Below are 14,243 nucleotides of genomic sequence, written 5' to 3'. Positions count from 1 at the left end.
AATATCCACCACGTCTTCCCCGGAGCCGCACGGCTTTGAACCGCTGTGGTGAGCGCCTGCTGATGCCGTTGTGGAAATGCCCCCCCCTCCTCCCCCAGCCTGGAGAGGGCTTGGTGTCAGCGCTTGGGACAGGGAGCATGGGCGAGGAACAAAGATGACCCTCTCCGAAGCTGGGCATGCTCGTTACAGAGGGCCGCGTGATTGGCTTCAGTGTAGTAGTCTGACACGCCAAAGATAGCCCAGGCGTTTACAAGGCGCAGACGATTGGACGACGCTTTCTCGCCAGTAACGCAGGCGCCCGAGCGCACGGACCCCAGTGCAGATTCATGTACGCATACGCGGAGCTGGCCACCACGGGCTATTCTTAACACCACCACAAGTCTGTCTGCAATAGCACCACAACTGTTGCGCATATACGCCGCGCACAATTAGCGTAGCCAAGTGCAGTGTGGCACTGAGCTCGTCGGACCAGGGTGTGCCGGAAATGAAGCACCCCTCCTCGTCTTGTTCCCAGCGCCCACTACTACCTCCACGCCCGCATCCACGTCCTTGGCCGCACCCCCCGCACCCATGCTGTGCTCCGTTGCCTGCCGGCTCCAGTACCATTGCTACTCGATATCTGTATATTCGGGTGTACCGTCTTCCGTGTTATACTTGGTGACTGCAAGTCCACAGCACATGGCTCGACCTCATCTCCCGGGCCATGGCTGATTCATGAACCTCACTGCAGCCTGACGATATCCCATGATCAATCACTGGCACGCCATGCCTAGGCGCTTACGCTGATGGCGCGAGCAACTTCGAACGCGTCATGATGTCGAGCTCCGTCTTACTCGTCGTCTTAGTATGCACAACGCCCGCCAGCCTTGCACACCCGGTGGGCTACAATTGCATTGACTGCGGTGATAGAATACACAGAAATCTCGTGGAAATGATGTGTAGAACCCCCACAATGCACCATATTCTGAAATGTCATCTGCTAACCCTCGACCTACTCCCGGAGCCCAGCAGTTATGAAAATCGCCTTAACGCCTGACCTGACGGCTGAAATGTCATCGGAAACATGCGCTGTGCTCCCACCCTTGGAAGCTCTGACCTAGTCCCTGTACACCGCGACGCTTTTCTCCCCGTCTGAAGCATAACAATAAAGCCTCAAGACATGAAAGCGCCTAACACCATACTCCACCCGCTGCTGAATGACGACCCAGGACGCCTCCAAAGTAAACACTCCTGATATGCGCCCAAAATGCCTGATACTTTGCTATACATAATGTAGACCGACAAGACCAAACTTACTCACGGGTTGATGAGCACCCACCGCTTCTCCTTCTCAGTGGGTCCCACCCTCGCAGCAACAGCACTCAAGGTGTTGGAAATGGCATCTTTCGGCAACTTGGGGAACGCTTTCTTCAGAGACTCTATCATACCCAGCTTGGTGAGATCCTTGCCTTCAATCTCGGCTTTGAAGGCCGGAAGTTGCTCGGCGGGTACCATTCGCTTGTTCTTGCTAGGCTTGCTTGACGTGCTTGACGAAGCATTCTGCGGGCCATTCAGCGTGTTCAGCAGTCCGTTCATGGTTCGCTGGGTTAGTGGCGCTCGCGGCGGATTCATGGCGCCACTACCGGAAGTTTCTTTGGTCACAACCGAAGCCGCGGGCGCTACGACTGCAGGCTCAGGCGTCCAGTATGCTGTGGAAAAGGGATCGATCGACCGCATTTGCGGGTCCAACAAGAACTCCATCTTGAACTCCTTGAACTCTGTGCAAATGGCATCCGATCCGTCATTCAGTCGGGACACGCTGTCTGCGTCCTCCCAGCACAAGCCGGTGTTGACGGGCACCAGATCGCCGCTAATGAGTCCACGTTTGAGCTGTGGATCCTCTTCATCATCAAGGAAGCCATCCATATCATCTTCCGCGTCCTCTTCATTGTCATCCTCCCCATCGGAGTCCAAGTCTTCACCTTCCTCTGGTTCATCCCATTCAGCTTCAGAGTCATAGTCGTAATCAGTGTCCTGGCGAGCTTTCGACAAGGGGTTCCGTGCCAAGCGCCTTGCCTGGGCGTCTGTGTATGGCCTGGTGTACGTTCCGCAATAGGGTGGACGGACGTCTGTGCAGAAATGAATGTACTTTATCGGTATCTCTCTCAGCATCTCCAAGGGGTGTCTTGATGTTGCACCCTTCTCAGCCGTAACATGAATAGGGTGGTCAGACGAGCTGTTGACGCAATCAACGACTTCCGATATTGTCGCCGTCTTGTGGCCTCGGACGTCGCGCTGTGGAAAGAGTGACGCTAATGTCTCTGGTGTGATGGTCTTGCCAGGCGCATTATTTTGTGCAATGATATTGTCCAGTCGCTGTCGGGCGGCTTCCAATTTCTCAGGGCTGTTTAAAAGGCAATTCGTCGGCGCAAGGATTGTGTGCGCAGGAACATTAAACGGCAAGAAGTATCGCTCATAGTCTGATTGTGCGTTCTTGGCGATGGTCTTCTGTGGTGAGGGTGGGATCAAATCACTATTGGCCCCAGATGTGTCAGGTAATGATACAGAGGCTGCGGGGTTCTGGGACGAAGCTACCGCGGCCTGTCCTGAGCTCGGCCCTGTCTTTGGCTTCGTGAAGAAAGCATTCAGCTTCATCTGCGACTATGGTCGAGTTAGCATCATCGAATGAGTCTGCACAGTCCATATAGACCTACCCGTGCCTTCTTTGCCTTTTCTTCCTCGAGGCGTTGCTGCTCCTCTTCCTTTAGGCGCTTCTTCTCATCCCGCTCTTCGTTCTTCTTCCGTTTCTCCTCATCTCTCTGTGCCTTTTGCTCGGCCTTGAGTTTCTCCTCGGCCTCCTTCTGTGCCTTCTTCTCCTCTCGAGCCTTGGCCTTTGCTTCTTTCTCAAGACGCTGCGCCTCTTTCTCTTGTGTAGTCAATCTCCGCCGCTTGGCTGGCTGATGTGTAACAATCATGGTGGAGGCGTTCTGCGAGGAAAGCGGCTGGTCATCACCAGGCTTGGTGTTGGTGGGTCCTGTCGGATTCGATGCTTTGTTTCTAAGAGGAGACGGTGTCTGAACCGAGACTTCTGAAAGGGGCGTGGATGCTTGAGAACTGATTGTGGACTTGGCGGGTGTGATGGGAGGTTGGACCTCTTCTTCGAGTGGACGCTTTTGGGATACCGGCGCGGCAGGGGCGGGGTCCTCCATGTTGGTTGCAGATGTTGCAATTTTGAATTGGGGTTCGTTGAGAGTTGCAGCCCTGTCAACTGTCTGCAGCCGAGGCTGAATTCTGTGGTTGGCGTTGTGATTGAAAGAGGGCGTGATTGCGATAGCGGGCGTTGATGCGGGAGGTGACGCGAAGGTGGAAGGCGCGACGCGACACGCGTCGAAGGCACGGCCAAGGCCCAGGGAGCCGATTCGTCGTTTCCCGCACTCTTCGAGGAATTCCGAATAGTGCCTAGATTCCTATTTGGGTAAGGTCCGTCTGCCGCGAACTTTAATGCAAACCCAACTGTACCCAAAGTGTCTGGAAATCCAATTAATTCGGTTGATTCGTAGAATAGAGTTTTGAGCTTAGTTTGCATCGAAGAGCATGGGGAGAGCCTTCCACACATGGTGAGTGGTCGTAGATGTCGTGCCTCGCTGCCTAACAGGGCCCCGTCGTTCTTTCCAACCACACTCACCTACAGCACCGTAACCAACTCCAGCGCCATCAAACTTTTCATCGACTACGCACTAGCTATCCAGCAGAAAACTGACCCTGTTCATTCCAAATACTAGCGTGCTGCCTGAGTTTTCGCTATGGACGAGAGCGGCTTCGAGGACCTGCTTTTTGGAGACCTAGACACGCAACTGACTTCAGACGATAATTTGCTCGATGAATCCGACGATGACATCCTATTTGCTACTGGGAATGAAAACCTTAACCCCTGGGCGGCGGCAGACACCGCAGCTCACACGCCTACCGTTGCTGATATGTCATGTGGGCAACACGTGCATAAGATCCACATGAGGCACTCTCAAGAACAATCTGGCTGCGATCCAAGCGAGCTTACTGAGCGCCCTATTCGCGACAGGTTTTAGTTCTTTTTCACATGGTCTGATTGTAGCTTACTTTCTCTCAGACACTGGGTGATGGCCCGCATTGAGTCCATGCTTGAAAGAATAGTGGACGGCCTATTGGAAGAACACGAATCGCTTACCATAACCCTCAAGTCTCGCTCATATCTTTCTCGCCGAAGCGCCATTGGCACTGAAGGACGCGAACCGATTCCCAAGCCCAAAGAACGCGACATAAACTTCCCAGGAGCCAATGCTCAAGAGGCTTGGAACTTCAGTCGGTTTTCCCGTCTGTTTCAAAGTGAAGACTGACATTTCCAGCTGTACTATTACGTATTCTAGAGCTCATCCACGGTGGTCTCAGTGATAACACCATCATGACGAAGCGGTGCATTACGTTGTCCCATTATTAAGAATTCAATCTAATGAATACAGTGACATCTACTATCGACATCCAGATCTTTTCGTCAAGCAATCTGTCGTTGATCGATACGTGGACGATTTGGCATGCACATTTGACATTACTAGATCACAACTGAACGTGGTATGCGACCCCTGAAGGATGCAGATTAACACAACTGACACCTGGATATCAGACTGCCGCGGCGAAGGGTTTAGTGGCCGGCAATTTCAGGCTTCGACAAAATAACAATCACATTGTGGATGGTCTTAGCAACAGAGAGGTTGAATTGAGTATGCCCATGGCAATGTACATGACTGATCTTCCACCAGGGTCTGCTCATTCCGACTGTGGGTGAAAGTAACACCTGGGACTTGACCGGGGTCCATTGGGTTCTCATCATTGAGAAAGAGGTATGCTCAACTCTCCGTATACTTTTGTCGGTACTGACGGAACCCACAGGCGACATTTCGGTCACTGATCGGGTCATCGCAATGGGATACACTGGGCTTGCATGGCGTGATGTTGACTGTGAGTTTAGAAGACACACTATAGAAATTTCTAACTATTGCATAGGCTAAAGGATACCCTGACGTGGCTTCGCGCAAGTTCGTCCGCCAACTAACAGACAATGCCCCTCATGTTCCCATGTTTGTTTTAGTGGACCTGGACCCTGACGGCATCGCCATTCTATCCACTTACAAGTACGGCTCGTACCGCCTTGCACACGAAGATGTTACACGCATAAATACACCCGCAATTAGCCTGTCCAACATGCTCTGGCTTGGTGTAAAGAGTGACGACTTGAGCAGGAGACGGGTAGGCGAGGATGGCACGGAATCGTACGCGATACCCCAGCTCCAAGGCTTGATGAGACTCACAACACGCGACCGCACCAAAGCAGTGCAGATGCTGGAGTGGAATGTATGCACAGAAGATGGAGCTGAGCCAAGCTGGAGACGGGAACTGCAGGTGATGCTCATGCTCAACGTGAAGGCTGAGATGCAGGTATTAGACGAGCTACCTGGTGGATTGGTGTCATGGCTGGGCGGCGAGCTGAGCCATGCGAAGGAGGCCGCGCGCACTCTACCGATTGGCAGCGACTGCTCAGACGATGGTATGCTTTTTTGAGGAGGTTGACGCGTACTGCATTTGTCCCAGCGTGCATGGACAGGCGGAGGACTGTACGCACTGCCTTGTTGCCTTGTCTGCAGAAAAGGCGTGCAATGGCATGCTGAAGGCACTGTCATGGCCTCCAGCCCGAATGTGCGGAGAGTGCAGCGTTGGTGGAGCAACTGAGCGGCATTGTCCAATGAGGGGCATCGGGTGGGTGGTGCAACAAATACTCCTCCTTTCCTATCCCCGCCAAGCTTGGTCCACGTCCGCCAACGCATCCTTTCTCAATCACGGCAGGCCACGTTCAACAACTGAGACGGCGTCGCAAAGCGCGCATGCTATGCATTGACCTGCAGCTTACAAGCAACTTTCACAATGTCTGGATCCGCCGCCCCTCCAAACGACCCGCCCGTTCCCTTCGAGGCGCCCCCACCCTCGCAACCCTCCGCCCACCCCCCCAACAACGACCAACATGGCTCAGATGCCCCTGAGTCGAATGCCATCCCGCAGCCATTGACGCCTGCCACGACCACTAGACAGTCGGTACCTCTGGGCGTCTTCTCGACCCTCCTGGCCAACAACACCACGTCCACGCTCAGTGCCCAGCCCATCCTGTCCGACGAAGCTGTCCCGGCGATTCTCATCCACGCGCAACCCTCTGATGCACAAGAAGGCCCTACTGACCTCGCAGCGAGCTCATGTTCAGTGCCTAGTGCGACTACCACATTGACCAACACGCTGCCCCCGACCCAGTCCGCTGCCCTTCGCGCCCTCAATGCCCCCGCCTTCCACTCGTCGCCTTCCAAGAGCAAGTCTGCAAAATCCACGTCTAGCCGAACAACCGTCACTAGCCAGCCTGTCGTGGTACGCACGTACTCGGGTTCACGGCATACCTCACGCCCGGGCTCCGGCTTCAACACCCCACGCTCGTTTGCAGTGAGTGGAAACATGCCCACCTCAGCACTGACGGCCGGTCTGGCGGGTAGGAGCGAGCAGCTGCCCTCTGCGGATGACTTTTCCTTCTCAGCCATCCTCCGCGCTGTCGATCCCGAGATTCGAGATGCCATCGATGCCATTGCCGAGATCTGTGCGAAGAGCAGGATGAGTCTGGCAGATGAGTATGACTCACATCTTCCCCCACAGGGCGAGATCACTGGGACTGGACCAGGCTGGGCTGTGAGCACTGGAGCGCTTGTGGGGCGAGGCCGCCTGAACAGAATCAGCCAAGGATGGTCTGCCGCGGACAATACGCTGATGGCTGTGCCTGAAGCCAGCAGCTCTAGCGAAAGGCTGGCACAAGAGGGAAAAGCAGAGAGCAGCAAGAAACGAAGCCAGTCAGCATACGGCAGCTTGAAGAGCGTCATCAGTGGTGGCAGTGGCAAGAGAAAAGCAATTGATGGTGACACCTTCCGCGAGCAAGAGGGTAGCAGCTCAAAGCAAGCCGAAACGCAGAACCGCGGTCCTCCTTGGGCAGTCCAGGCCTCAGGGTCATCTTCCCATCCAGCCATTACTCTCGCTGCACCTACTGCTTCGAAGTATCTCTCGCTCGATACGTCATGCGCTATGCAAGACAATATCGATTTCTCAGTGCAGACAACAGACACTCAGCCCCTCAACGGGAATCCACGAAGACCCTCCTCGCAGCATCGCAGACAAGCAATGCGCAGCCTTCCAGCTTCACGGCTCCGTGCAGGTACCTTGGGCTCCTTGAAATCATGGCTGCCATGGCCTCGCCCATCCGATCTCAGCGAGAGTAGCCGTCAAGAACTGACACGAGCCGAAGACCGACTCAGGGAGATGTTGATGTCTAGCCAAAATCTCGGCAAAGGTAAAGCCACCGTTAGCGCCGCTTGAATACGCAGTATATGTGGAGGGTTTTGCAGATTAACGAGTCATCGATGCCCTGTTTTATTTTCCATACAAATAAAGATACCCAGAAACGAATAGCAATGGCATGAGAAAGCACAACATATGGCGGTACCTGGTTATTTTTGTTGGAGTTGATTGATGATAAGCGAAAGACTGCAAAGAACCCGGCAAGGGGCTATGAATTATGCTTTAATGATATATGACTAATGACGGTGATGGACTGGGGGCTTTTGACAAGTATGATTGAATACAAGACTGCTTTATTATTATGCATATTCACCTGATCAACTCTCTTCCTAAATTTTTTGAGTACTATGTGTGTGCTTCAAGATGAAAAGGCAGCTATCTAGTTGCACAACCTCACCACAGTGATGATGTCTTCCTCTCAAACCCTCAATCATACAAACGCCAATTTATCTTAGACTGTATACTCTACACCTTCTGCGTTGTGCAATCCCGCTACTTACAACATGACAATATAAACGCCATTGATTTCACAATCAAATCGTAAACAGCAACAGCGAACGAAAATAGGATGTTGAATCCTAATATATATATCTCTCTCTAAGTATGTATATATGTATATATATATATATATATATTCAACACGAGTACTCAGAAGAAACAAGCATCAAGTAAGAAGAATAACGCAACAAAGTCTAATTCACAAGGAGAATGAAAAACGAAAAACATAGATGGATAGATAGATAGAGTAGCCGGTACTATAAACAGAAAACTTGGATTGATCAATCAATCAATCAGTCAATAATAATAATAATAACGCCACAGACACATACACATACAGACAGACAGACAGACAGACAGACAGACAGACAGACAGACAGACAGACAGACAGACAGAGAGGACAAGGGAAGGCAAGTGTGCAAGATAAGAAAGAAAACCCCCTAACAAAAAAAATATATATAATCATGTAAAGAATGTAACAGTAGCCACAAGAAGAAAGAAAAAAAAGGCAACGAAGACAATAGATAATGATAATAATGATAATGATGTCCTTTCGCCCCTCCCCTAACGATTGCAGGCGTGCCCCATACTACATATTCCCCCTCCCCAAGGACAAAAAAAGGGGGGGGGCACATAACGACATGCAAAGGCGAATTTCTCCCAAGGAACGGCAAAGACAAAAAAACAAAACAAAACAAAACAAGGAACAAGGAACAAGGCCGAGTGTACAAAACAAAAGGAAAAAAACAAAAAGAGAGATTCAAGGTGTGTAATACTCGAGTAGCCATGTCCAGTGTGACGCCGAGTAATGCAAACAAAACCAAAAAAAGGGGGGAGGCCCCCCCCCCCAAACAAAAATCCTCGAACTACCAGTCTTTTTCCTTTTTTTCTGGTCGTTTCCCGCAGCTCTCTGCACCGCACCGCATCGCATCGCACCGCTGCCCTTTGCTCATGAACCATCGTACAACCATTGCCATAAAAACACGTCTTCTGACCGAGATGGGGGATAGATAAGTAAAACATAGAAATATGTATATGTGTGTGTGTGTGTGTGTCGCGCCAGAACTAGTCTATTCCGTCACTTTGTTTTTCTTACCCCCCGTAGCCGTTACCTGGCAGTGGTATTGGGGATGCAGAGGCTGGTTTCCAGATTTTGACTCGCATGTCGTCGCCTGCAGAGGCAAAGGTGGTCGGGTCCTTGGGGTGCCATGCTACGCTATTGACGCAGCCGGGGTGGGCGTCGAGGGCCTCGATGAGGAGGCCGTTGGAGCGCCAGATGTATATCCGCGAGTCTAGACACATGTATTAGCCAATGCGTTCACAGAGTTAACATCTATAAAAGCTTACCCTCGCTGCCACTAACGACAAAGTTCTCGTCCGCGCCACCAAATGCGGACCTGATGATGAACTGTTTCTGAGCGTGTGCCTCGAAGCGTTGGATGACATCACCCGTGTCAATCTCCATAAGCTTGATCTGGTCCGGGCTCATGCTCACCAGCATGTGCCGCGAATCTTGGCTAATCATGACACTCGTCAGTTTGACTTCGTCGAGTTGAAATTCCGCAATCTTCTCGTAGCTGACAAAGTCAAAGACGACAATCGAATTTTCCGTGATGACGACAAGTCGCTCGCCGTTTGGTGATACGGCAAGGTCATTCGCTCGCAGCTTTCCACCATCGTCGCAGAAGTTGTGTTTGAGTTCGCCGTTGAGATCCCACACTCCGCAGCCCATTCGGTCATCTTGTGATCCAATAATCACGCGTGTGCCCGACGGATCCCATGCTGCTGTTGTGCAGGGGTATGTAAAGTCACTAATGCATTGTATGCATACACCAGTCTATGCAGGTTAGCAGACGCTAGCTATAAGAGCCAATGAAGCGTACCTTGACGTCCCATATCCGCGCAGAGTTCTCTGGCTGGGAACAGCATGTTACAATCTTGGTGTCATCAGGACTCCACGCAAGATGGGTGACGCCGGAATCTCGGTGTTCGTCTAATTGGTGTAGCACCTTGTATGTGGTGGTGTCGTAGATGATGATTGTGCAGTCTTTGCTCGTTGACGCCAGCTTAGTACCGTCATTTGAGTATTGCAGAAACCACACCTCGTCCTTGTGATGCCTGATGTCCAGGACGGCCTTTGTGGGGAAATCGTCTCTCTCGCAATTGTGATCTAGATAGAGCGAAGGTGATGCGGCCGTGTTATGGTACAAGCAATTTGCGATCCAGCTATCTTTTACCTCGTCTAGCAGTACTGCTAATCGATGCTCTGGAATCATGACACTAGGCGAGATGGATCCTGTAAGGCGTTAGCAGCCACCCTTGAAGTGATAAAATGGCTACATACTCGAAAGATCCGAGAGGAGATGCATTCGCGACTCGCCGCGAGCACCGTCCCATTGGGCCTGATGCCTCAAGTCCTCGGCAGATTGGCACATCATAAACCTGATGGCTGTTAGCTGAAAGCGGCAAGCAAAACATGCATCGAATCAGAACTAACGCTGAAAGAGCATGTAGCCTGCCCACGTCTTGGTGCAGAGGCGTCAGCTCCTGTCGAAGAACTGCGAGTGCTTTGGAGAGATCCCTGCGTTCGAGCAGTTCGAGGTATTTTTGTTGCTTGAGCCAGAAGAGCATAACCTCGCGATTCGCGCCCTCGGCAAGCGTCAGGCCTGCAGAACGCTGCGAACCCGACTTTGACCGTGACTTTCCCCCCCATGATTTTCCGTACGGGGCATCCAAACCAACGCCGCCTCCATTGTCACTTGTGTTGGAGCCAAACAATAACTCTTCCGCCTCTTCCCAATCGCCGTTCAACACTGAGCTCCGGAACGCCGCAACCGTGGGTCCTTCGAGCTGGAAACCGCTTTCCTTGCACAATGCGCTCGCGGCGCCATGATATCCCAGGTCCGTCAGGCTCTGGATGAGTATACGCGTAACCTCCTCCCTATCATGGCCAAAAAAGGTCGCGGGGACCGATGCACCATTGGCTACCGGGCCCCCATTTGTGTAGGAGCCGTTGCTCTCGTTGCGGCTGTGGGGGCTGCCATTCGTATTCTTGCCCAGCGGCGACCTGGGCGCCGACGACTGTGAAGATCCGTTTGTAAAGTTGCGAGAGGGCGATTGTGCAGTCTTGGAGGAGTCGTTGTCCAGGCGCATGGTCCCGTCGTTTCTGCGCAGGCGCTTCGAGGTGTGGCGGGATGACCTGCCTCGGTCGGTGCGCGATAGAGCCTCTTCTTCGCTCTGGCCGCCGCTGTCGGAGAAGGTGTTCCTGCGCTTGGTGGCCGTAGTGCCTTGGGACGGAAGGGCGGTAGTGGCGGCGGCGGCAGCAGCAGCAGCAGCAGCAGCAGCAGCAGCGGTAGCGGTGGTGGGAGGGAGGTTGGAGTGGGCAGAGATTATTGGGGAAGAAGAAGAAGCGGGGGAAGGCGGGATGGATGGGTGGTCGGCGGCGATTGGGGAGGGAAAGTCTGGGGCGGTTTCGTCTGCCAGGACGAACGGAGCGTCTGGCTACCCGCAGATGACGCGGGTATGGGTGCGTGGCAGCGTCTGGTGGCAGGAGAGCGTCGTGCGTGTACAAAGGGAGAGAGGCTAGATGGCGAGCATGAACAAAGCACAGCACCAGAGCGTCTACAGGCCGTGTGCGAGTGCGGGGGACTGGTGTAGGCGGCGAAGAGGGAGAACGGGGGGGTGTGGCGGCCGAGAGAGCTGGGGAAGGTTGAGGCAGCAGGCAATGTCACGAGCCGAGAGATGACGATGCAGCCGCCTAGGGCCTCGGACACTCGCCGGTGCAGGGCCTGGCGAAGCTTCTCAGAGGGAGGGCCCGGTGAACGCGCAGCTGTAGAGAGACGCCTGCACAGCCGTCTGGTTGCTGTCGTCGGTGTTATCTGGGGGGGTTGAAGTCGAGGGTGAGGACAGCCGTCGAGGAGGCGTTCGGCGTCATGCGCCAAGCGGCAGTCACGACGTGGTAGAGCGAGAGGATGGCGCAGCGGGATCACCCCCAACAGCGAGCGGGCAGACCGAGGGAGAGTATGGGAGCAGAGAGAACAAAAAAACACTCAGACTGAAGCGTTGTTTTTCGTTCATGCATAGATACGGGCTAGCTACTTAGCAGGCAGCGTCGCGGCGCACCACGATGCTCGGGTGGAGCCGTCGTTGTCACAAGGTCGCCGATTGCCCGATAAGGAAGCGAGCTAGCATAGCCACACGCCATGAATGAAGCCCTCACTCGAATCAACTATTACAACACATGCCTCGAGACGGCCACATGAGACGCTGACATGCAGTCATGCCGGCCCTGCCAATCAACCATCGCATGCGAGTCGCTCCACGCATCCAAAAGCTAAACGAATACATGCCCTGGCTAGACTTACTGCTACTGCATACATATCCAATCGACCCCTATATCCTCATCGTGGCATTCCCATTCGCCCCATGCTGCTCGAACCAGTTCAGGAACTGATACATGCTCGCCTTGGGCGTCCTCTCCAGGCTCTCATAGTCCACGTACTGCAGCCCAAACCGGACCGAAGTGCCCAGGAGCCACTCAAAGTTGTCGTAGATGGACCACCCCCAGGCCCCCGTTACATTGACCCTGTCCACATGGATCGCCAGCAGAATGTTGTCGAGGTACTGCTGGTAGTAGTCGGCGCGCTTGAGGTCCCACAGTGCTGCGTTGAGGTTCGTCCACTGTGCCTCAAACGGCTCCGCGAATCCGAATTCACTGACGACAATGTCGGGCACCGACGGAAAAAGCACCTGGGTAATGTGTTTGAGGAACCGCCGTACTCCTGCCGGCGCAGAGTAGAACCACGACATGGCTGGGTCGGCCGCCGGCCCAATGGGAAATCCATTGGGCGCTACGCTTGCGGATCCAGCACAGTCGGGGAACGACGGGTGTGACCGGTTGCTCGTACATGCCTCGAGCCCGCCCTCGACTTCAAACGCGACAAACGACGAGTAGGGATCAATGGCGTAAAAGTCACACGAGCCCTTGATCATGTCCTTCTCCTCCTGCGTAAACTCGGGCAACAGGTCTCCAAGCGTGTCCTTGAGCGACTGCGGGTAGTCGCCGTCTGTCCATGGGCCCCCAAACCAGCCAATGCTAAAGTCAAAGTTGCGTTGCCGCGCCACCTCGTCTTCAGGCTTGGTACTATTGGCTTCATAGTAATTGCCACTGTTCTTCAGCGTGATGCGTCCGCGGCCCTTGAACTCTTCGTGGTACCATTTGGCCACCTTTGCATGCGCAAGTAGCGTGTAGTGGCCACACAAGAAGCGTGCTCTCACACCAGGCGTAATCCCGTTTGGCGCCGGGTAGTATTCGCCCGCTGGATAAGACGCATACTGCCAGTTGCAGTACTGGGGCTCGTTGATAGTAAACCACTCGTCAACATAGGCGTCGTAGCGTGTAATGACAAACTTGGCGTAGTGGAAAAAGTCATCCACCACGCGTCGGTCGGTCCATCCGCCATATTCATTAAAGATGGCCAATGGCGTGTCCCAGTGGAAAAGCGTCACCGAAGGGTGGATGCCATTGGCGTGCATGGTCGAGATCACGTCGTCATAGTGTGCAACAGCTTCCTCGTTGACCGGACCGTTGCCAAAGGGGAAGAAACGCGGCCATGAGAAGCTGGGACTGAAAGCCTTGATACCCAGACTTGCAAGCCGAGCAAAGTCTTGCTTGTACAGGTAGTAATGCTGAGCAACAACATCACCCGTCGTATTGTCCGCCACAAAGTTGGGGACTCGATGGGCCAGCAGATCCCAGATACTGGGTCCTTTTCCCTCGGCCTTGGCCGCACCTTCAATCTGGTACGCCGAAGAACTCAATCCCCAATGGAAGTTGTCGGGTAACTTGAGATCTCGAGCCTCCGGGTACCCGCTACCAACGAGGGCGTGGTAGAAATGCGGATCCGGTTTAGGGTACACGGACGGCTCAGGAGTTGGAGTAACAGTAGACGTGACTGGACCGGTAGCGACAGGGCCTACTTGATCCCAGAGGGATGCGAGTGCATTGGGCGAGTAATCGGTACGGGTGAATGGGGTGGGCTGAGCAGAAGCATTGAAGCTGGACGACGTGTAGCCCGAGGGCTGAGCGAACGAGAGCGTAGACGTTACATTAGTCTTGGCTGCAATCGGCAGGGCCAAAAGAAGCAGCCCAGAAAGGCTCACCAGCCGAGCCATCTTGCTGACCTCAACTGCACGAGTCGAAGAATGCTCCAAAGCAGACGCATGGGCACCACTTGTACTTGTACTTGGTACCTTGAACACACACCAGCGCCAGCATCGCGGAGCCCCGCGCCGGCAATGACTTCCTCAGCCATCTTGCTTGTCTTTCACTTTACCAGCCTTGCGGTTTAGC

At 53.6% G+C, this 14,243-nt stretch overlaps 4 protein-coding genes across 4 annotated transcripts; 2 read left to right on the top strand and 2 right to left on the bottom strand.

The window, feature by feature from the left end:
• Positions 1-1,084: 1,084 nt before the first annotated feature.
• On the bottom strand, positions 1,085-3,188 carry SETTUDRAFT_119136 (uncharacterized protein; the record flags this gene model as incomplete). Its single annotated transcript, XM_008030317.1, has 2 exons — positions 1,085-2,640; positions 2,694-3,188. The coding sequence occupies 2 exons, from the start codon at positions 3,186-3,188 to the stop codon at positions 1,297-1,299; spliced, it is 1,839 nt and encodes a 612-aa protein (XP_008028508.1). The 3' UTR covers positions 1,085-1,296.
• Positions 3,189-3,782: 594 nt separating this feature from the next.
• SETTUDRAFT_21478 (uncharacterized protein) lies at positions 3,783-5,571 on the top strand (the record flags this gene model as incomplete). Its single annotated transcript, XM_008029829.1, has 8 exons — positions 3,783-4,057; positions 4,106-4,317; positions 4,362-4,428; positions 4,476-4,584; positions 4,637-4,723; positions 4,773-4,853; positions 4,903-4,971; positions 5,017-5,571. 8 exons carry the CDS (start codon positions 3,783-3,785, stop codon positions 5,569-5,571), a joined length of 1,455 nt encoding a protein of 484 aa, XP_008028020.1.
• Positions 5,572-5,644: 73 nt separating this feature from the next.
• On the top strand, positions 5,645-7,490 carry SETTUDRAFT_164392 (uncharacterized protein). Its single transcript, XM_008030316.1, has one exon. The coding sequence runs from the start codon at positions 5,932-5,934 to the stop codon at positions 7,408-7,410; it is 1,479 nt and encodes a 492-aa protein (XP_008028507.1). The 5' UTR covers positions 5,645-5,931; the 3' UTR covers positions 7,411-7,490.
• A 1,404-nt stretch (positions 7,491-8,894) lies between these two features.
• Positions 8,895-14,065, bottom strand: SETTUDRAFT_172626 (glycoside hydrolase family 1 protein; the record flags this gene model as incomplete). The annotated part of the gene is made up of 7 exons (XM_008030315.1): positions 8,895-9,183; positions 9,239-9,728; positions 9,775-10,187; positions 10,236-10,333; positions 10,389-11,352; positions 12,256-12,260; positions 12,393-14,065. The coding sequence occupies 7 exons, from the start codon at positions 14,063-14,065 to the stop codon at positions 8,984-8,986; spliced, it is 3,843 nt and encodes a 1,280-aa protein (XP_008028506.1). The 3' UTR covers positions 8,895-8,983.
• Between the last annotated feature and the right edge of the window lie 178 nt (positions 14,066-14,243).

This window comes from Exserohilum turcica, assembly GCF_000359705.1.
Source record: "Exserohilum turcica Et28A unplaced genomic scaffold SETTUscaffold_4, whole genome shotgun sequence".
Classification (NCBI taxonomy): Eukaryota; Fungi; Ascomycota; class Dothideomycetes; order Pleosporales; family Pleosporaceae; genus Exserohilum; species Exserohilum turcicum.
Note: the sequence above shows the minus strand (reverse complement) of the source record. Positions and strands in the feature narration are given on the sequence as shown.

Excerpts from the sequence above, each read along its gene's own strand:
- SETTUDRAFT_164392 (XM_008030316.1), top strand. The coding sequence starts at position 5,932 with ATGTCTGGATCCGCCGCCCCTCCAAACGACCCGCCCGTTCCCTTCGAG.